Source organism: Vidua macroura, chromosome 1, assembly GCF_024509145.1.
Source record: "Vidua macroura isolate BioBank_ID:100142 chromosome 1, ASM2450914v1, whole genome shotgun sequence".
Classification (NCBI taxonomy): Eukaryota; Metazoa; Chordata; class Aves; order Passeriformes; family Viduidae; genus Vidua; species Vidua macroura.
In genome coordinates, this window is record NC_071571.1 from 25,324,619 (window position 1) to 25,348,474 (window position 23,856).

The following is a 23,856-nucleotide window of genomic DNA, read 5'->3' on the forward strand; positions in this document are numbered from 1 at the left end:
TAATAATAAATTGGAACATTTGTGTTGGCAAGGATATCCAAGGCATACTTAGGAAGTGAGATAGGTCAGTATTTTTACTGTAATTTTAAAATTAGTGATCTTCTTCACTAGTGCATTTGGTACAACAAGTACCAAATCAGTCAACAAGAATCAGTAATTTCTTCATGGTCTTTTGCAGGAGTGGGAATTTTCTAGATTCTGTAGTATGTAAATGCCTTAACAACCTTGTTAATATTTTTCCTAAGGTGAGATGAGACAGTGAATAGCATTACCTCCACTGTTTTAGATGGAAATATGAGACGGAGGACACTTACTGCAGTCCAGATTAAAGTCAGCAATTTGGACTCCCACATCCATCTTGCCACTGTCTCCACCTCTGTGAGGATATCCTCAGGCAGATAGAAAAACAGAGATCTATTTTCCTCTCCTTTACATTTTATCCTTTACATTTTTCTTCTCCTTTACACCTTCACACTGCAATGACATAGTTGGTTGCATGGAAAAAAATGTGCACCTGAAAGAAGAAAAATTTATGGTGTGTTTTTAGTCAGCTAAATCCTCAGATAAATGTTCCAGCAAACCCTGGCTGCATGGGCTAGGGAACAGAACTGAGAGGAATCAGATGAGGAAGTAGTGAGCTGGGAATACAACTATTTAAGACAGTGCTGCATATTTTTAATTTTATATTTATGGATCAGCTGATGTAGATCAAAAAAATTACCAGGAGGCAGTTCTAAATGATCTTATCCGAATGAGAAATCCCAGGTAAATGTGAAAGTCTGGAGGCACAGCACTGGGAGCTCAGCAGCCTGACACTGCTCCCAGTTGAGAAGTACAAAGTTTCCTCCATGTGCTTTGGAAAGCGAGAAGCCATGGCATGTATGTCATGAATGTGGAGTGGTGTGTAGGAAATGGGTATGCCACCTGTAGCCTGACCCATGAATTATTAAGCTGATGTTTTGCCACAACACTTTTTTTTTTTGCAAGAGACTACTTTGGAATATAAATAAAGACTAGTTCTGCACCACGGATAGCTCTAATTGCAGATGAATTTATCTGTAAGACAGCAAGTGAGGCTGCTGTGATCCTTAAACACTGTCTGTTCTGCATCTTGCAAGCCCAGCTACCTGGATGAGAGGTGTTTCTCGACTCAGGGAACCAGGAACACTGTACAGCCCAGAAGACACTGCTGTAGCACCTATGGACTTCTGGCTGTTCATCCAAGAGCAAGAGTTTGGTGGTCTAGATAGTCCTCATTTACAGGACCTCTGTATGTATACCATACACCCCGTATCCAAGCTTGGAAACAGCCACAGTTCCCATCCATAATTGTGGGTGACCCACAGAATCACAGAATGAACTAGGTTGGAAAAGACCTTTGAGATCATCAGGTCCAACCTATGACCAACACCAACTCATCAACTAAACCATGGCACTGAGTGCCTCGTCCACTCTTTTTATAAACACGTCCAGGGATAGTGATTCGACCACCTCCCTTGGCAGATGATTCCAGTGCCCAATGACTTTTTCAGTGAAGACTTTTTTTCCTGATGTCTAACCTAAACTTCCCCTAGTGCAGCTTAAGACTGTGTCTTCTCATTCTGTCAGTGGTTACCTGGGAGAAGAGACCAACCCCAGCTGACTACAGCCACCTTTCAGGGAGTTGTAGAGAGTAAGAAAGTCACCCTGAGCCTCCTTTTTTCCAGCTCCCTCAGCTGTTCTTCACAGGGCTTGTGTTCCAAGCCCCTCAACAGCCTTGTTGCGCTCCTCTGGACACATTCAAGTGTCTCAATGTTCTTCCTAAACTGAGGGGTCAGAACTGGACACAGCACTCAAGGTGCAACCTCACCAGTGCCAAGTACAGGGAGAGAATGACCTCCCTGTTTCTGCTGGCCACACTATGCCTGATACAGGCCGGGGCCTTCTTGGCCACCGGGGCACACTGCTGGCTCACGTTCAGTCGGTTGTCGACCAGCACCCAGAAAGACCAGGTCCCTTTCTGCCTGGCCACTGTCCAGCCATTCTGTCCACCATTGGAAGTATTCAAGATCAAGCTGGATGGGGCTTTGAGCAACTTGATTTAGTGAAAGATGTCCCTGCCTATGGCAGGGGGTTGGATGTGATGATCTTTAAAGGACCCTCTCAACCCAAACCAGCCACCTACCTGTGCAGAAGTCTCCCAGTCCAGGAAGAGTTTTAGGTGTTTCCATGATCATGCAAGAGGATGAGCCACTCTAAAGGAGAAACAGAGATTCTCTTCTGCCATCGCAGGTTATTCCTGAGCTAGTGAAGCCTGAGTAGAGACTTGTGAAATGAAGCTTGTTCTTTCAAATCCAAGCCTGTGCCTTTCAGCTGCCTCACCCCAAGACAGATGTGCTGCGCCAGCCTGCAGAAAACCTGATTCATGGCTTCATCCATAGCCCATTGCCAAAAAGCAAAAGATTTCCATTGACTTCACTTGGTTTCACACTGGCCCCTGGGACTCAAAACACACTGCAAAATGCCAGTTCTCTGCTGAATCTGTCAAGGGTCTCCTGTGTTGTTCGAGCCAGCAGGGCCTCACTGGTTGCTGCCAGCAGGGAATTTGGCCCTCCATGCCATTTCCAGCATAGATGTTGCAAGATGATGGTTAAATTATTTCTCTTGAGTTTTTACTGATAAAAAATATGTCAGACCTTTTGGAAAACCCTAGCTCTTGTACTACTGCCAAGTGTTTCCTTCTCCATTGCTACCAAGTTTTGACTTCAAATGGAACTTTCTAATTACATCACAAATATTATATCATGCAAATTTGGAACCTGTTAACATAGTCCAGAATAAAATAGCTGAAAAATAACAGACAACAGCCTCTTTTCATTACACTCTGAAGGTCTAAAAAGTTTTGAAGTATAAATTCTCAACTCTATCTGAGCATTGAAGAAAGATGACCTCACAGCAGAATGAGCTGGTTGCCTAAAGAAGCTGGCTAATCCATGAGACACTATTTCTATCTTCTTCTGTTGGCATCTTTTGTAATAGTTTATTAACAATGATTTGTGTCCTATTGAGTAAGCTGTGTTTGTATAACACCATTGGCACTACATTAGCTGAAGCCAAGGGTATTCTGGCTAGTTAGTCACAGCTATCAAATGCTTGGAACTTAATTTTCACTCTTTTCTAGCTAAGCATTTTTAACAAATATTTTGCTGCAGGGTAGAGAAAATCCTAAATACTCAACAGTATTGTTTGCAGGACCAGACAGGCATTTGCAGCCAGATGAATATGTTTGATGTGCTTTTGTGGTAGAAACACAATGACACCTACTGGCCGATGAAGATGGCTGTCAGAATGTCTGCTGGAGCAAAACAGCCCAGAGTCGACTCTGCAAGGAAAGGGGATGACATTCTTCTGAGAGGCAGGATGACAAATCAGAACAACACCCATAGATATCTCAAGAAATACAATAGAGATTGAAAAACAGAAAATATAAAGTATTTCATTTATGTACCACTTGTTTATTGAAAAATAAACAAACAAACAACACAAATCCTCTTATGGTGCAATTTTTTTCTGTTGCCCTCAGTAGTGGCTGTCAGAGTTTAAAAAGTTAAACCAACTTACACTGGGTGTAGCCAGCAAAAATGAACAAACAAGATCCAGAATGCACAAGTGCCTCCTCTCCTCTTAAAAAAAGGGATACATGTAAGTAGGACTTTCTGATACCTTAAAATGACACAGTTCTGCACGACACTGATATTAGTGCATTTTTTCTCTTAACATGATTCAATCTCTGTAAGTCTTGTGCAGAAGACTATACTTAATCAACCCCAAAGGCATGGTGCTCCAGCAGTATGGTATTTCTCTTGCAAAGAGTGCTATTAAAAATGAATAAAGGAGGCAATCAAAACTTGTCTGTTTCTGAAACTGTGAATGCTAACAATAGCAATGAGAATGAATTTTCTACCAGCTCACACTTCTTATGTTCAAAATGTGTATAATTTTGAAATCCCTTGTCTTCCATCAACTCTGCTCCTATAATTTTTAGTTGTGTTGCAAGATGATGCAGTTCAACAGAACCAGCACCTCTGAAAATCATCATGCTTGCTTTCTAAAATGGATAGGCTGTGCAATTTACTCAGTAAGTGGCACTGGGTTGGAAATGTTATACAGCCAGGATATCAGTGCAACATCCAGAAGAGGAACTGCATGGGAAAGAAGGCTTTGGCTTCCATTCATGGAAGCAAATCAATCCAGAACTAAGGAATACAGCATAGACTAGATCCTGTCCATGGCTATACAGGCTTCTAGGTGGTGACAAGAAAATCGAGGCTGTCCAAAATTAAGGAATCTTGTACATGGAAGTAAGGGCAGCAATGCATTAAATGCAGTCACTGCAATCCATGTAGACTTTAGTACCATTTCACGTTGGATTTAGCAGGAGTCAAGAATGTGCTTGAACTGGAGCAGCATCTTGTATAATGTGAGTGCTCCAAAGCTCTGTACAATTTTGCATGTTACTCCCTCACTTAGATTTCATCCCTTACAGAGGAGATGAAGGAGTGTGAGCAAAGGGATTTGGCCCTAATGTCACAACCCTACTGCTCAACAATGGGCCTTTCACAGTGCTGTTGCAAGGAAGAAAAGGGGAGAAGGGAGATGGCATAACACAAACAAATAAAAACTAGTTCGGTCTGTGATTATAAAGGTCTAAAAGGGTCCTCCTCATAGCAATAAAAGAGAAATCTGTGATAAAAGTGGTCTGACCATCAAAATATTTCAGGAAATTCTTACCAGACCATATGCAGCAGATGATTCCTTCTGTACATTGCATAGCAATGGGACAACTGTGGGCTGGATTTCCCTCCTCAAATAATTTCAGAGCATTAGAACTGGCATTTGATTCCTGACTGGCAGCATTCAGGATGTAGGACAAAACAGGAGTGTGTATATCTGTGAAGCTGCTTGCTTGCATATGTCATCCTGGATTTTGGTTCTGAAAGGTTACATTCTATTGAGACCAAAAAAAAAAAAAAAAACCAAAAAAACCCAAAAAAAATAAAAACCCCACCAAAAAAAAAAAAAACAAAAAAAACCACCAACAAAAAAAACCCCAAAAACATAAGCAAGAACAAGGAAATGTCTTCCATATTTTTTCTGATATGTGTAACTTTTATAAACAGAGCTCTTGGGATGTGAATTGTCATGTTAAACATAGTGACACCTAACAATGAGTAAAAAATAAATCAGATGCAGATTTCTGGGCTGCTGTCCTATGTCACCACACCATCCATGACTTTTGCAAGTGGTCATGTATGTTAGTGGTTTTCACACTGCAGCAGTAACTGGGATGCAGCCTGAAAACAGTCAGTATGATACCCATGTCTCTGTTCAGTGCTGATGTAAACCCTCTGTCTTTTATGCTGGCAGGTGGGTGCACCATGTGTCCATGGGTGTATTCCACAATAATTCTGCGTAATAATCACTTTGTGGAGTCTCCCTAGTTATTGTCTTCCCACATTTTACTTTAATTTACATTTCCTATGAACTTACTTACATAGAAATATTAAAAAAAATTTTTGTTTAGATAATAAAGGTGAACTTTGGTTTTTTTCTTCTTTCCAAACCCCAAAAATATGCTGACTGTCTTGACCAGCAAAGAAGATGTTCACTGGTAACCTTCACTCCCCCTCCAAGAAGCATTGCACTGCCTGGGTTATTTGTTTAAAGAGATACTGTGATGTCAAACTGGAACCTAAAAGTAGCAATTTTAAACACAATTATTTTAACAAACCAAAGACTTGTGGAGACATTTATATGTTTATAATTTCCGGTGGATACAGGGGATTTTCTTGAATCCTTATTACAAATAAACATCTTCCACTCAGCCAATCATCCCAGACAATGCAGCCTTATGCTCGTGCATGGGAGTTAGGGAGTAAAAATTATGAGAAATTCATTACTTAAACTTGAATGGAATAAACTAATTTTGTTTAATTTGGAAGAGTGAGAAAATACAGAGGGGCAGCTAAATACTCGAAAAGTATTTATGAAATCTCAGAAAGTAAAGGTAGGAGGGTTAAGCACTCTGGTTAAAAACACTGTTGGAAGAATATTTGTCCTCAGGTGTGCCAGATCACTGCTATTTCCAGTTAAACAAAGTTAGGAGGAGTCTTTTACATAATTTTCTTCATTCCTGTCTTCAATACAGAGATCTGTTTGCATAAATATGTACCTTCTCCATATACATATGTAGAGATGAACCAGAGAACTTTGCATGCACAGAACTGCAGTCTCCATCTGCAGGATGCACTTCAGGAGTGAACCGCATTATTCATTTTGTGTGCTCACTTTGAGACATCCTGGAAGATCCTGCTTTTTGGGAATACAGAGCCTATACCATCCTTAGGACACTTAATCCAGACTCTAAACATGAAGAACACTGTTTCCAGCCTTAGAGCCTCATCTGTCAAACCTAAAGACAAAACTTCTCTAGGACATGCAAAACTGGACACAGGAACACCCTGGATGAGGGGTGAAGCCAAGAGAGGCAGGTGAAGATGCTGATGTTGAAGCTACTCCCATCTTGCCTTGATCCCTTGTTGGTCCTGGGTAAATCTCTTCATTTTCTTCAGCAAGGAGACACACAGTGAGGAAGGGACAATTACTAGACAGTGAATAAGTCAACTGTGGAATGGCTAAACAATATAACCATGCTAATAATTCTTAGCAGTTTTTAGTCCTCATCTCCTTTAAAATACATTTTTTTCATCCTGTGGCAACACTCAACTGCCTTTCTCTAGTCCTGCAGTGTGGCACAAAGCTGAGATTTGGCTTACCACCATCTGGAAATGAGATGGATAGAATAAAAAATGTTCACTTTGCTATATGACCAAATACAAAGAATTATCTTTGACCACTTCCCATCCTTCTCCACCCTGAAAAGACCAACCAGAAAATGGAAAAGGATGTATGTGAAATATCCCTAAGCTTGTAAGCATCTCCTTGTAGTTGGTGTTCATTTGACTTTTGAATGTTTCAGCATATCTTTAGTTCTCTTTGATTCTTCTGAGGTTATATGGGTGGTTGCTGGCAGAATTACACAAATACAGTCTTCACAGCTCAGCAATCCTTGGATGCAGATTTGGAGCTCAATGTGGGTGGCATAGGAGTAAATGCCAACAAGAAGGCTAGGACAGTGTTGTTACTTTCAGAAATGAAATGACTCAGTACAGAGCCTTTGCAATCAGCAATTAAAGAACCAGAAGAATGTTTTGTAACTACTAAAGAATAAGAGGGAAACCTCATTTTTTTGTAATGATGTTTTATTTTCACTGTTTAATCAATGTTTTAATCTTGCCTTAAGATATATTTTTGTTACTGAATGTCAGCTAGAGACAATCAGTATCTTTCTAGTCTTTTGCTGCCAGGGCATTTCCACCTTTGCTGTGGGAGCAGCTTTCAGTTCATTTTAGGGTTAAGGTTTCAGATCTCCGTAGCTGCATGTTCCTGTTGAGAAAGCCTCTACAGGTTGTATAGAAAGCATTTACCAAAATCCTCATAGACTTAGACTGATTTGTATGGGTGATATATCTGATGACGATGACAACGATGTATTGTCCAAAAAGTTTTAAATAAAAACTGACAAATTGATAGAGTATGAAATAATACAAAGTTGCCCAAACCTCAGAGACAATATCAACTACTGGCTGAAGTGCTGAATTGAGATACAGGAAAGCCTTAAGTTGTGCCATCTCTGACATTGTCTTACTGAAGGCTAGGTTGGCATGATGACTCAGTTTCTCAAGTTTCCCATATGTTGAATGGCAATGTGGTACTCTCAGACGATCTCAGTGTACCTGGAGGCACATTTTGATAGGCAAGTGTGCAAAGCAATTGGTGAGTGTCAAGTACAAATGCACAAGACACAGTTTATATTGTGGAAAGTACTGGGGAAAGTTACCAGAAAGAAAAAAAAAAAAAGGCACCATATTAAAAGTCTTAGAAATCCGATTACAAAGTAAGCCAGGAAAAATGGTTTTGTTATTTCAGAAAGTTACAGTAACAAAGTTTTGTGTGCCCTTGTGTGTATGTGTGTGTATATTTGTGTCCATGGACATATGTATGTGAGTTTGGAGGGGCATGTGGGTGCAAGTATATGTATATACATTTACATAAAAACAGGTATATGCACATATAGAGCGTACTACTTGTGTGGCATATCTATTCCTTGCTTGTACAGCAGCACATGTATCAAACAGACAATACTTGATAAGGAATTTAAAGTATTTACTGATAGCAAGAGAAATGATTCATGTTCTAGTATCAGAAAAATAATTTTTGATTTTGTTTTACTTTTTCTAAACTATCACTAGTGGTAAATATTTCTCAACCAGCTGTTTACCAAATTTCAGTAGTCAGTCTGGTTATCTGAAGGATCTGAAGGATCAGTCTGCGATATACACATATTTAATGGGTTTCATACTGTCAGATTTCTTTGACTTGTTTACAAAAAAAAAAAAGATTTAAAAAAATCAAGAATCAAAAATTGCTTAGCAGTTCCATAAGGAGGGAGGAATTACTCCAAATTTACACTGTAAAATGTTCCAATTATTGTCACGACTAAGTTTTCAAGACCATCATCATATCCCAGTGGATTTCCAAGCACATAAAATGCAGTTCTCCTGGGAAGGTAGAAAAGAAGGGGTATTATCTGAAGACCTGTTAGACCAACTGACTTCAGACCTGAATGGATAATGATGCCTCTGGCTCTGGTGAGGTGTAACAATTTTCAAAACATGTTGGAGATGCCTGTGGATTTCAGAGCACTTTGAAATCCAGTTCTTAAATGAGAAGTTTTGCTCCCAGGGCATAACTTTGAAAGCAGAGTGCAGGAAGACAGTAAATGAGTCCCAGCAAAGCCCTCTGGAAGCCGTGAAAAGTACAGTTTTGATATATGAAGCTGAACAACAGAAGGGGTACAATTCATGGCCTTTTGAAGAATTTCTGCAGTGCTGATCTCCTCAAGTACATATTTTGATATCACAGCCTGATATTTTAAATAGACACTGTACCCTAGACCTGGATGGGATTCTCCAGTTTTTCAAGATGACACAGCAGTCATATGAATTTTAGAGCTCACAGAAAAATCATCTGTCCTTCAGAATGTTGTTTTCACCATAAGCTCCAGGAATACATCCCTGCACCATTAAACAGTTTGCTTTCAAGATTCATTGTCAAGGATTTTTAAATGTACATTATCTTTATACCCTACTAATGAATATAAAAAATTCATAACTTCTATATGGTGGGAAAATAAAATTGGAGAATAAACAATGCTAGGACACTTTGTAATTGCTATATCCCATCAGTAAAAAGTCTCCAACTTTTTTCCTTTCAAGAGATTGTGACCATCCTACTATCTAACACATTAGACCGAAACAGTTTAAATTTTTTTCCCCTATATTTTGGTCTGTGCTTTCTATAGCACCTGGAGCTGCTACTGCTCTATAGAACAAGTTATCTTTCAACATCTCAGTTTACAAGCAAATCTCAAAGAAGTAAAAAACCAAATGCCACTTACACAAAGCAGCAAGCAGTTTGTGATCACTAACTCACTCGTTTTTCAGTCTAAAAATTATTCCTGTGGCACCTTGCAAATAACTTTTGTTTTGTTTTAGGAGAAGTGAAAAGCCATAATTCACAAAGCAACAGCATTAAACTCACCATTAAAAACCATATCTCACAGAGGTGATCATTTCAATACTAAGAAATGCTACATGTCTTTTGATCACCACTGATCCTGCCTTCAGGTGGTTTGGGGAGGGGGCAGAGGGAGGAACTGATTAACAGGGATAGTGATGTTGGATAAAAAGGGTTTAAGGAACATTGAGTATTTATTTAAATACTTTTTTTTTTTTTTTTTCATGTGGTGTTCTATTCTGAATCCCAACCATTAACACAAGATGTTATATCAAGAAACCACATAGGAAAATCCTGACTATCAAGAAATGTAATTACAAATATTACCAGATCCAGTGAATAATAAATCTTGGATGAGTAGCCATCCAGATACACCTCCAGTTTGCAGTGTGGTGCTGAGTTTCAGGGCAGGGAACACAACAAAAGAGCACAAACAGTTTCAGAGCTACACAGTTTCATGTTGGATTTGTTTTCCTGATTGATTACAACATCAGAAACTGGATAGAGACAAGAGATGCCTATCCAAGGCTGCACATCAAAGGTGATGCCAAGTGTTTTAACGTGAGGCTAGTTAAGTATTCCATAACTTGGCCTGCACAATAAATTGTTCTGGACAGACTGGATGCATTCAGAAGGCTTTAAAGCACTAGAGACCTGAGATGGAACATGTGCTTTGCTGATAGCATATTGTTTATGCCAAAATAATGAATGATGTTGGATTATGCATGCTTCATTTTAAACAGCAGACAATGATCTGGTTTTGTAAAACAATAACAATGTTATAGCAAAGCCTTGAACCTGAAAACATATAACCACTGAGCATGCTAAAAGGAGAAATCCAAACACTCTCAAAGGCTGTCAAAATTTATGTTTGGCTTTGAATTTTGTGGGTTTGCCCTGCTTTCGGCTCTGAAGTGTCCAGCACTACCTGGACACTTGCAGCTGCACCTCCCATGTTCAGTGCAGTCAATGGCTTTGTTTCTCTCCCAGTGGGAAGGTATAGGCTCCCAGACCAGTAAGAGCCACAGGGCTCATGCTTTATGTGTGACATGTAATCTGCTATCTATATATCTTAAAAAAGCAAGAAGGGATTTCCAATTGATCTGTGGTTACTTGGTGGAGGAAGGGAGGCAGAAAGAGAAAGCACAGTCTTCTTCCCAGTCCCTTTTGGCTCAGTACTAATGCCAAAACTGAAGCAGCCACACAGAGAGCAGAGGAAACTTAAAAAACTTAATTAGGGAAGAAAGCAAACTAAATAATACTCTGGTCTGTTTACTCAGAGCTGCAATGCTGCCAGAGAAACCTCACAGCTTGCATTTGTAAGCTATGGTTTTCATATAAAACATATTTAATGAAAACAGGAGACGGGACAACAAGCTTTCTTCTAACTTCATTTAAACATGTTTACATTGCACTTTAAATTCCTCCTGGGTTAATGTGAAGCTGGGCTAAAAGTTTGGAAGTGATGCAGCCTGGCTAGCTTTATTCCCTGAGTTTAGGCTTCAGGGCCTGACAGCATATCATCTGGAGCTCCCAGGACCCGTGGACGCCACTGCTCAGAAGGGGCTCGCTTTTGCTCCCCTCCTGATGCCTTGAGGCTGGGCTATGCTTTTGCAGTCACATATATGTGGTCTTTTCTGCAGCTTTTCAGGATATTAATTTTTTAAATTTGATAATCTACTCTCTTCTTCTGATTCTCCCCTCTGTTAAAAGCATCAACATAAAAATTTCTATGCTCTTTTTGTGTTATTCTGGGAGAAATTTTAATGGATTTGTGGAAGCATCTTTGCATGGCCTTAAGTTTTACAAAGACTTACTATGTAGAACAGGAAAACAAAGCCTTACCTATGAATGGAGCACACTTCATACTATATTTGAAGTAACAAAATGTGTGCTTTCAAATTGTACTTATTTCAACATCAACATTTTGCTTTTAATTCATTTATTATGTGAATTAATAGCAGAATATTGCATCTCTTACAGAATTTGAATGCAGTTAAACAGAACAGCACATGTGGCAGATTAACCAAGTGAACTAGTACTGTATTTACCAAAAAGATTGTTCACAAGAGAAGAAGACATACAGCAATTCCAAATAAATGACATTTTCAAATTCTGTTTGAATTTTCAAAAGTAGAAGAAATGTTTTGTAATATAGGCAATCTTTTGGATGCTTTCTTTGCTGAAAACAACAATAGCTTAAGGATGAAAAAGATTTCCAGTTCACAGTCTGACTTGGCACCATCTATAAAAGACGGTGTAGGATTTTCCCCCTAAAACCATTTTGCCTGCCATTACATTGAGTTTTGATGCTCTTTAATTATTCTACCCAAAATTTTAATTTTGAATCAGTTCACTGAGTAGAACTCTTTTAGAAAATTTCCACTGAATACTAGATGTTTCTGAAATGAGATTAAAGAAAACCCTCACAAGGTTAATTGCAATATTCTCTTTTTCTTTCACAACACTTCCCTGAGACATGCTGCTGCATGTGTGCTTTGAAATCCAGTGCTGGACTAGGGAGAGGAGATGAAGGTGGGGAGATGGTGAGCAGGAGGGTCCACATGCAAGCCTGGCACTCCTCTGGGCTGATGTTGCCTACACTTGGCTTGCTGCAAAGCTCTCCTCTCAGGTATTCAAGTAGAAACTTGATAGAGTTTGGTAGCTAAATACTTTTAATATTTTAACACACTTGGCATCTTTCATGTCTGGAGGAGGCAAGCAGAGCTTTCCTCAGGAACTGTCAAAAATTTGTTTTGGATAATATGGATCATGTGCTTCAGATGAAAGTACAAGAAATCCTGCAATGAATGAATATCTCTAGCATAAGCTGAACCAAAGCAGAACTTCCTTTTAATGTTCAAAATCTACTAGCCAAGCATGTAATTGACTGTAGTCCAAAACCAGCTGACTGCCTCTCCCTTTCAAAATCGTCATGTGCTGTATTTATTTAATCAGAAATGTGGTCTATTTGTTTTCATCCTACTATCAGATGCATGCAGGAGTACCTGAAGCCATCCTAATGTGCTGCACCAAATTACATTCATTATGCCATCTTTTTTCCTCACTGAAATGGAACTTTTGGAAGAAAATCATCTGTCCTCTTCTCACAACCATGCTCTCTGAGCAGGCTGGAGCATACCAAGGCTGTGTGAAGAACACTGGGCCAGACATGGTCAGGCAGTTGCCTCTGCAGCCGACAGCAAACATGACTGGCATCTTCATCAGCTGTATTTCCCCAACCCCTGGGGAAAGAGCTGGTCCATTTTCAGCTGCATCCATGTATAGTAGGTTGCACGTCCAACTTTTGGGTGGGTTTTGAAGCAGTACTTGGTAGGACTGATTTTGCTTCTGTTGAATCAAGGACAAAACTCTACTCCACTTTGACAGAGGCAGAAGCATCCTCATAATCTCTAAGTACCCACGGCTTTTTCTAAGTAATTTATGAAAGTATTAATTTTCTGTTTATGTTTCCTACAGAGCAGGGGTAATTCAGTGTCTTTTTAGTTTATGAGGCATATTGGAAGATGCCACAGAATGTTTAGTAGACAACTTGTGCTGTCATAACAGATCTTTGGCTTGGTTTTTGAATCTGCTTTGGTCTGGAATAGCATGTGAAAAGGAACTGTCTTGAATATATTCAAATACTTAGAGAGTTTATTAAAAACATCATAATTCTGAAGTGAGAGATGCAATTTTATTGTGATCTGCACAATGCAAAAAAAGGAAACATGGAACAGGGCTATATACATATTTTTTTTTATTTTAATAGCAGGAAATTAGACTGTACTTTAACATTTATCCACAATTTAGAGAAAAAATACATATTATTCTGTGGGTAATATTTTAAATATGACAATACGATTTACCTTCATCAGGACTACCAACAGCTCTGGAAAGAAATACCACATCATTGCATTCTATACTTAATCATTTATTTTGATTCACAAAAAGAACTTCTCTCAGGATGCTCTTGATAATTTAAAAAATTACAGCAATCATACCAGCTCAATAAATACTTCAGCTTCATCTTCTTTAGTCAACATATTTCTGATAAAAGGAAAAAATAAACATGGAAGTGTTCCTCCAGTCTTTCTACATTTGGAATTAGGACTGTAGCAAACAACATGGCCACTCTGGCAGATTCACAGGGTCAAAAGCTCAGAAGGATGGCTAAGAAACCACTTTGCATCCATGCTTTACCACAGATTTCTTGTATATCCTTGGGAAAAGGCTGAGATGCTATTCACACAGTCTAGGCATGCAAATAGAGATTTAATATATTGGGTAAGCCACTCCACCTGCCTTTGTGCTGACCAATTGCAGGGCTGACACTGGCCGCCCAGATCCAAAGGCACTATGATGGAGTATGGCACAAAGACACTTTGGTATCTTTGTCGGATCCACACCAATTCTAGCACAACAAACACTGACCCAGTGCTCTAAAGCCCAGTCAGATACAGAATAATCCATTATATGTTGTTTAAATCATATGTACCACAGTACATCCTTCTATTGACACTTGAAAGGAAGTAGTGCTTAATTGCCTCCACCTGCCCAAAAAGGAGTGGGATGAACACTCTCCTGAGGTGCCTCTTTCTTTGATGCAAGCTAAGAAGTGCTCACAGGCTGTGGAGCACCAGGAGCAGCAGGATAGATGCCCCAGTGCCCTGCACAGAAGCAGTGCTGCCTGGAAGCAGAGGCAGGCACCAACAAGAGCAAGCAAAGGAGTTGTGCTCGTGTGTTAACTAAAATCGTATCTGGATTCAAAGTGTGGCACAGATATTTTGAGTACTGATGACTGAGAAGTCATTATATGGAAACAACACCTCTGATATTGCATCACATCTTTATGAGTTCTGATTGTGAGTCCTTTTGTGCCTGTACACAAAGAATATGGCACTCAGTTGTCTTTGCTGCCTTTCCACATTGCCTGATAGTGCAGAGACCTTTGAGGACTTAAGCATATAAAAATTGTTAATAGACAAAGACTGACAACTTAGACTGTTATCAGTAGCTTAATGAACTTACAGCTCTATCATCTGCTCCATGGGGAATTCACTGGCAAATCCTCACTCCACTCGCAGCACCTAGGGAAGGTGCAAGGACAAGGCTCAAGAGCTGCAGCTGAAGCAGCCTGGAGGTGCAGAGATGCTGCGGGAATCCTCCTGGGCAGGAACCACCTGCCCCACAGGACAGGCAAAAATAGCTCTTGGTCTCTGTGGACAGAAAGACAAGATGTAAGAAATGTTGAAAGCCACGGATCTGCCTGAGTTGGTATTTGAGCCTGGTGAGTATCTGAGAGGCAAAATGAGTGCCCAGCAGAGGGCTTACGCAGGTCATGGAAGAGGAGGACTCCTAATACCCACACAGGGTGGATGTAGCAAGGAAAAAGCTCTCAGTGTGCAACATGAGTATGGTGGTCAAGATATAATAAAATATTTAAATAAATTCTCTAAGTGAATGCACCCTGAGGATTCAGAGGAATTGCATCACTGCAAATAAGTGATACAGCAAATCAGTTTTCTAACCTCAGTCTTTTTAAACTGTGAAAATATTGAAGGGCATATGGTAGACAAAATGCTTTAGGTCCAGAAATCCTCCCTCAAAGAAACGTCTGCAGAAAATACAGTTTGAAGATATAGCAAAACCAATCAATTTGAGGATCAGGCCACTTCTGCCAGGGCCTGACTGCTCACTCTGACAGCACCATCAGCATGAAAAGGGCAGGAGACTGTCATTAAGAATAGTGAACCTATAAGCATTTGCTTTTATTTCAGTAACTTTGTGTTAGTGGGAACTTCAATTTTCCATCAATGAAGTGCTTAGGATAATAAATAAACATAAAGAATAGTAGTCAGTAAAATAGCCTGTACTTTGCTCTTTACTCTTTTGCTCTCATATAATGACTTGGGCTTTCGATGAGGAAGTACATTTTTGTAATTTCCTAGTATTTTAGTAAAGCCCAGTGCTCCCTGGGCCTATGGAAAGGTTTCCTTTTTATTTTGAATCATGAGTAATTTCACTGGCTGGAAGGAGCTTAAAGCTCACCCACAAGGAGGCAGGACTTTTGCCACTGCTGCCACTGCCTGACACTGCTTTTTCCATTATATCTATAACTGTTGACATTTGGAGGTTTTTCCACATGGGTGAGTTGGATGTGATGTTAAGCTGCTGGAAAAACTTTATGGAGAGCTAGGAAGTTGGAGTTTGAGCTGTAAGTGGGAGGTAGAAGAAAGCAGGAGCTCGGTAGTGACGATGTGGTGGCAGAAAGTCCCACGGGGGCAGTAAGGCTTCTTGCTATGACTCCTCTTGTCTCATAGGGAAAATGCAAGTAAATCAAATTTAAGCGTATGATGCTTGGGCTTAGTGGCCTAATTAATTTGTGCCACATTCTACTCTGGTATAAAGGGCACATTTCATTCATCTCGTGGTGAACCTGGAGCCAAAAATGAACTGTTTTCTTTATCTATATATCGTGATCTCTGCCACCAGCACCCATGATGTTAAACAACATCCTCCATGCACTCTTACCAGTACTACTTGTAACCCCATTGCTTGGTATCGTAAGCGCCACCCGCCAGGCGCAGGCTCCAAGTCTGCGGGCAGCGCCGCCCCACACGGAGCGCTGAGCGCTGGTCCGGCCGCGGGGGAGGCGCGGCCCGGCCCGGCCCGGCCCCTCGGGCCGCCCCACGGCGCCGCCATGGCGGGCGGAGCGCGGCGCCTGTACCGCCGCATCCTGCAGCTGCACCGCGCTCTGCCACCCGCCCTGCGCGACCTGGGCGACCGCTACGTCAAGGAGGAGTTCCGGAGGCACAAGGCGGCCGGGCCCGCCGAGGCCCAGCGCTTCCTGCGGGAATGGGAGGCAAGTGCCCGCCGCCCCGCGGGGCAGGGACGCGGCCGGGAGCGGCGGGGCTCGGCGGGGCGCAGGGAAGGCCCCGGCAAGGTCAGGTCGCAGCTGTTCAGATGTTGGACTCGGTGATCTCAGAGGTCTTTTCCAGCCCAGCTGATTCTCTCTTCTCGGGCATGATCCCGTGAAGGGCGACCTCCTTACAGAGCTGCAGAATGGCTTGTAACTCCATGTCTTTAGGCAGGTTATCTTTTTATGGTTCTCGGTGCCTTGCCTCGAATGTGTGTGATCATACTAATGCACAGACAGGTATATGTAACAGAGTGGCATCCGTCATATAATTAGCTATGTATAAATATATAAATAAAAGTATACGCACAATTATCTGTAAGATCTATAATAGTGCATTATATAAGTCGATATAAATATTTATGACTACATACATAACTAATTGTATAATTATAATTAGCTAAATATAAGTGTAAATAGCTTCCCTGTGAACTTGCATTTCATTTCAGAGTAACATTTTTTCAGTGTTTTTTCAGTGTTTCCTAAGGAAACAAGTCTTCTGTGAACATTACTTCTCTGCTTAACACTCCTTCCCCTGAACTAAGGAGAGAAAAGCAGATCGCTCCCAAGTGATGAGGTTGTAACAAGTTTCACAAGCAGCAGAAGAAGGAGACCCATAAGATGCTTTCCCCACATGCCTGGATCCCGGTAGATATCAACATATTAATAGGTCCCCAAGAAGTCCACATGGCAGGCAGATGTATAGACAGAGGAGGAGCTTCAGTTAAAGTATGAACACAGCTGCAAGAGACAGATGTATAGACAAGCTTCCCATTAATTTTCATGCTCCTTGAACTACTGGCTGGGTAGTACTTTTGAATCTCAAAACTGTTTTCCTTTCTATGGAAGGGAATTCTGTTCTGCTTTGCAGTGGAAGGTGGTTAGCAAAGGTAGCATCCATTTTCTCCCAGTTTACCGGGAGAACTGCCCCATCCCTTCTGCCTGCAGTAGCTGAAATCTTGAGGATTAAAGTAACAGGCTGGGGCATCAGGAATAAGCAGGGAGAAGACTGCCTGGTATTCTCTACATAGGAAAGGGATAAGTGTATTTTAATTGCCTCTTGCCAACTGTTAGATCCTCAAATCAGAAAAATTTGTATCAACCTCTCAAATGCCTGATGCTATTGTAATTTTCAATTGCCGTTTACTTAATACTGCTGAAATGTTTCTGCATCACTGCTTTCAATTTTAACATGAGCTAAAGAGACAAGTTACAGGTTACTATTTTCAGTGCTAAAATCTTCCTTAAAATAGTTTTAGAAAAGGAAGGAAATGTTTACATTGAAATATCTTTAGCCATTTTTAAAGTGAAGTATACAAATAGTGAAAATGTTTCTCAGTTCTGAAATGTTTTAAAGGTAGATTATAGGGAAAATGGTGACAAAAATTAGACTACAAGTAACAAGTTGAATTTTGAAACCTGACATTTAGTGCTATTAGCTATGATATGTTCAAGGAAAAGAAACTAATTTAATAACTGTTTTGAGTGTGTGAATATAAAGAACTTTGCAAATATGTCTGTCTTCTAACAAGAAGCTGGGAGATATTAGCATGTAGTTAACATGTCTCTTCTCATCTTTAATTTTTGTTTTGTTCTGGGGTCTTTTTCTCACCCAAATAATAATTTATTTCAAGTGTGAAATTTAAATCAGACTTTCACATTTTTGCTCTGTGAGACTTGCTTTTCATGTTATGTTATGCTGTGGTTCCCAGCCCCATGAAGACTTGAATGAGGTAATTGAGAAAAGTGGACTTTGGACAAACTGGGATTAGGTAACTCTGGGCTCTAATTACATGCTAATTAATTCGTGTTGGAGTCAGTCCTCTGTCCTGGCTTTGGCTAAGATAGAGTTAATTTTCTTTGTAGTAGCTTGTTTAGTGCTGAGTTTTGGATTTAGTATGAGAATAATGTTGGTAGTGTGTCGGAGCATTGGTTGGTAGGACGGTTGGGATGGATGGAGACGAGAGATCTTTGAAGTCAGGTCTTGGAACATGCAGTTTATTACAAAGGGCGTGGGTGCAGGGGCCCTGCTTAGAGCTGCTAGCCACAGCTCGGAGCAGGCCCGAAAGAGCAAGAGAGAGAGAGGCAAGAGCAAGAGAGGGCAAGAGTAAGAGTAAGAGAGTGAAGTTCCCGTTACAATACAATAAATCTTCTGTGCTGAATATTCTAATTTTCACTAACCAATCTAGTACAAGATACAAATCCTATAGCATTTACGTACAGCCTATAAGAATCATGACATTACCATACTGTGTTACATTTTAAACCCTAAAAACTACTCTTTGGACCCCGTCTGCCAAGCTAGTAGGGTCTGCTTTGACCCTTGGACCTGTCTGCAAGCAGAGGGTATTGTTTCATCAAAAGGGGATTACCTTCAGCCAGCCATACCATTGTTTTCCAGTTGTTCAGTAACTAAGGCTTGGTATCTCAAAGCTTGCTTTCATTTCAATCTCGCTTATAGTTTCTATATTCTCAAAATCTTTTGCCAGGCAATCAATCATATTTATAAGGCTTTCCTGTTTCATCTTCCCCAACAGTAGTGCACTGTTGTAGCTGTTCTTAAGTGTGCTTACTCTAAATCAAGTGTTTTTCAGATGCCCATTCTCTACCAGTGAGGAGATGCACAAGAAGCTGGGAGGGAGAATGGCCAGGACAGCTGACCCAAACTGGCCAAACAGATATTCCATACCATACAACCTGTAGTATGTTCAATACATAAACTGGGGGAAGTTGGCCATGAGAGACTGATCACTTCTCAGGCGTGGGCAGGGCATCAGTCAGCAGGTGGTGAGCAGTTGTACTGTGCACCACTTATTTCTCTTGTGTTTTATTCTTTGCACCCTTCGTGGGCAGCAGAACACCCTTTTGAAATAGGCTGGGAGCTCCAGGAGAGTTCTTGCAGGACACACCAGCATAGCTGTGAAGTGCTTAGATTCTTGCCTAAGAGTCACCCAGTTGGCCATGAGTGAAGCTGAGATAATGCTGCTGCTTCATGTTCATGGACCATAACTACTTCTTGCCTCTAATTTTATTAAATGAAACAAAATCCAATCCAAACAAAAAAAAAAAAAATCCACTGAAACGAGTCACTACAACATTAATACAAACTGGTTGTTTAAATCTCCTGTTAAGTTTCTTTTTTTTTGGAAAAATGCATACTTACAGCTCCGATCTTGGCATGTTGCGTTTCCAGCTTTTTTCTTCCCAATTTGCTTGTTCATTAGGCTAAGCATATACTTTGCTGAATGCACTTTGGTGTTGTCAATATTCAGCTTCCATCTGGAAATGTTCTTTCCTCATACCTTCTGTTGCATGCAGAGCAGGGCATCGGGTACAGATTGGCATGATGTCTCATGTTACAGAAAATTAGTATTCTTAATTTTATGTTAAAGTAATATATCTTGATGTATATTCATCAGAGGGTAAAGATTATGGATATGATAATTGCAGTGATGTTTCTTGACTTTGAATGAGGATTTCAATATGAAGTGTAATCTTAATAAGTCATCTGAAATGCTTTTTGAATGAAAATTTCCAAGGATGTCTTATTTTAACATGAAACTACTTGACTGTTGCTAAAACTCTTCAGGCTCTCTTTGGGTAGTCAGACTTTCTGGGTGTGCCTGGATATACTAGTTCATAGCCTGTGGTGTGTTTTCTTGTCCTCCAATTTGATTCATTGTAGCTAAATGTTTAGAAAGCAGGCCTGGCATTTCAATCACATTGTGGTTGCCTCAAATGATGCCCCTGCCCTCCTTGCTATTTAAATTATGTTGATTCAAGGGAGCTGGGCATATTAATTTGAGGTTGTAGCCAGGTGGGAGTCAGTCTTTTGTGCCAGGCAGCTAGTGACATGGTGAGAGAACATAGTTACAGGTTGTAACTATGTAACTTCCATGGGGAAGTTCAGGTTAGACATCAGAAGGAATTTCTTCACAAGAATGGTTGTTAAGAACAGACTGCCCAGGGAGGTGGTGGAGTCACTATCCCTGGAAGTGTTCAGGAGATGACTGGACGTGGCACTTAGTGCCATATTTTAGTTGAAAAGTTGTGTTTAATCAAAGGTTGGACTCTATGACCTTAAAGGTCTTTTGCAGTCTGTGTTGTGCCTCACAAATGGAACAAATTTCCTTTATTTCTTGTGAAACATGGTGGAAAACCTGTAGGGAGATTTCTAAGATCAGCTTTAAAAATAAAGGGGGGGAAAAAAGAGGTAAAATGCTCTGAAATTGTATTGCTGTAGTATGTCAGTGGTTTGTGCTGTTTTCCTGTAAAGGAGATGAGAAGGGACCTCATCTTGTTTAGAATGCACAGGAATTGAGGGATTTAATGTTAGAGCCAACCATGTATATGACTAATGAGGTTTTGTAGGAAACCTAAGCTGACCTATTTGCATTTATAAAATAGGGAAACTATCCATTGAATATTCTTGGAAGAGTTTTTAAGTGGGTACAACCAATAGTAGGACCAAGTCCATATGTGCTTATGTAAAAGTAGAAGAAGAAAAATATTGTGGTTTTCCTATCATTGGCATTAGATTGCTAGTTTGTGTCTGGAAACCTGCTAGAAAATATTAAAGGGGGAGGATACAAAGAAAGTAAGCTTTGTTGTTCAGGAATTATGCTTGTTCAGGTAGATTCAAATTAAGCATATAAATTATTAATATATGTTCCTATCTATTTTCTAAATATTTAATATTTTAATTAAAATAATTGGTACTCATTTACAGGAGACTGCTGATATAATTAGATTGATACTGATTATTACCTTGGAATGGTATTGAATTAATGTTGACAGGTATGATAAGTCAATTAGTTCAACAGTCTTCTAAATCATGGTAGCTGATGAGAATGCTTACATAAGATAAGTAATATTAAGATAGTATTGATTACTTCATTTCAGATTGCAATAGGTGCAATATTCAGCTAAATAATTTCAGTAACAATTTGTTTTGCATTTAAGCATCAATTTTGAAAATGACCATTTTGTACTTGGCTTTTTTAAAAAGCTTGACCCTGTAGATGAGAGAGCCTGGACAGTCTCTAAGACAAGCAGAATCATTCTGCAGAATTACACAACATTTTCTCAATTTAATATATTGAATAAATTGCCTTTGAAATTCTGTGGCCACTCTTGACCCTGAAAATCTTTTTACAAGCTTTCAAATGAAGTCACGTAGCCTCTCAGGAATGACTAAATTTTTGAATCAGTGTATTTGATGCAATACAAGTAATTGCCATTCATCATATTTATTTTCAGTTGCCTGTGTCACTTGCAGTATTTACTTTGCTGGGATGATTGTGGGATGCTGTCATATCTCAGAGAATATAGTAGTTCTGATATGTCTTTTTCTGCTCATGAGCGGATACACTTACAGAACTTTTTGCTTCTTATTTTTCTGGGCGAGTATAGTCTTCCCTCCCCTTCTTGATTTATTTTTAAGCTACTAGCACTCAATATGTTGAAATGTTGAATGGAGAATTTGAAGAGCCAATAGTCAAAGAGTGTGGAAGAGGAAATTGTGGCCAGTACTGGAGTCAAACTGAAGTGGGTATGGGATGTGTGAGTTGCCCTTTGTGCTGTCTTTCAGCAAATAATGTAGGTAGTATAAGTATAAAACAGCTGCTGGCATTCTGAATTCTGCTCTCAGTTTCAGTGAAATACATTATATATGAGATGTTTTCTTTACCTGACAAAGAAATAATTTTTTTTAAAGTAAAATATGGTTTTAGGTTTTTTTCCATTTTATTACTTTTATTAAAGTTGTGAAATAGGATTTCAGAGTAGTATTTCATTTTAACATTACTGGATACATTGGAATTTGCTTTTAGTGATTTTTTATGGCTATCTGGATGAAAACCTTCTTATAAAGAGTAAATTCCTAGTGAGTCCTATGTTTTTATCCCCCACTTAGGGTCTTCACTAGTTATTAATTTGTAAGAACTAAATTGGAGTCAATTTCCTCTATTTTCTTTTATATTTCTCAAAAGGTAAAAAAGGTAAAAAAAGTTTTGCACTTTGCTGAGAACCAGGGAGTTGTGGCTGATAAACTGAAGAGCATGTGGGATTTGGGCATGAATGGCCACAGGAAATCACGCTGCTGCTTTGACCTGGTGTGTTCCTGGTAGCCTGCTTGGTTGTAGGATTTGAAATCTACCTCTGATGAAATTTTGCCTGGGTGCACCCATGATTTGGTGAGTGTCCTGAATTAGTATTTATGTGCAATTGCAAAGGTTGACCTTTGTTGTGAATCCCTTTTGTGAAGTTTCATGCAAATGAAACTCTTCCATATTATGCCATCACTTCCATCCTTTCAGTACTCTTTCAGATTTGAGTTCAGAAGCAGGAGCTTGTGTCTGCTTCTCTTCCATAGAGAATCCAGGCAGTCTGGAAGCTTTCTGAAGTGGTGAGACTTGGGCTAGCCTGGTGGATACCCACTGCCTTGTGCATGATGCACACCCATTGCAGCAAGGGGAATTTGTTACTTCTCATCTGGAAAGCAGTATCATTCTCTTTCAGGTTCACCTGGCCGCTGTGGAGGCCAGTGATTTCTTGCTGGGTTGGTTAGTTTTTTTTTTCTTTTCTTTTTTTTTTTTTTCTTTTTTTCCCCTTTTTTTCTTTTTTTTCCCTGTGTACATACTGGTTTTAGACCTTTACTGTATTTAAATAGTACCATCAGTAATCTCAATGCTTCTGTCATGTTTCTGTGCCAATCAGTTTCTGCCAATCAGTATGCTATCGTATCTATGATTGCATGTAGCTAGTCAGAAGGCTGTTTTGATAACTGCTTATCTGCTAGTTGAAGTTTTTATTTACAACTGTTCTGACACAGCAGGAAATCATATCGAAGTCATAGGGGTGATATCCAACAGTAGTGTCAGTCACTTGCTTGTGCCAGTCACCTCAGGTACATTGCAAGTATAAATACATGATGTGCAAATAGGCTTACAAATTTCAGATAGTTTCGCAGCATGCCTTGGATATTTAAAATGTGTCATGAATTGAATCCCTGAACTGAAATTTCTTGGCAGAGTACAGCAATTTTATTAGTTATAACTCAGATTAAGAAGTTTCAATTGCTGTAGAAGTGGGATGCATCTCTAATGAGTGTTAACAGTTTATTCCTTACATTGAATAGCACTGGCCGGGCATATTTCTCAGGGTTGAAGATACTGTAGAAGATTTGTGAATGTCTGCTGTATGAGCAGAGATCTGCACCTTCCTAATGAGTACAGGTTAGTGACAGCCAGTGTGAGAAT

The 23,856-nt window shown here is 39.8% G+C and overlaps 1 protein-coding gene across 2 annotated transcripts in view; it reads left to right on the top strand.

The window, feature by feature from the left end:
* Positions 1 to 16,362: 16,362 nt before the first annotated feature.
* The window catches only part of SDHAF3 (succinate dehydrogenase complex assembly factor 3), a 29,380-nt gene continuing 21,886 nt past the window's right edge, over positions 16,363 to 23,856 (top strand). The window contains exon 1 of one of the 2 annotated variants that reach the window (XM_053983045.1): positions 16,363 to 16,624. In XM_053983045.1, the coding sequence (XP_053839020.1) occupies positions 16,382 to 16,624 (243 nt within the window). In that variant the 5' untranslated portion in view covers positions 16,363 to 16,381. The remainder of the gene's footprint in view (positions 16,625 to 23,856) is intronic. The other variant, XM_053983054.1, reaches the window with a different exon arrangement.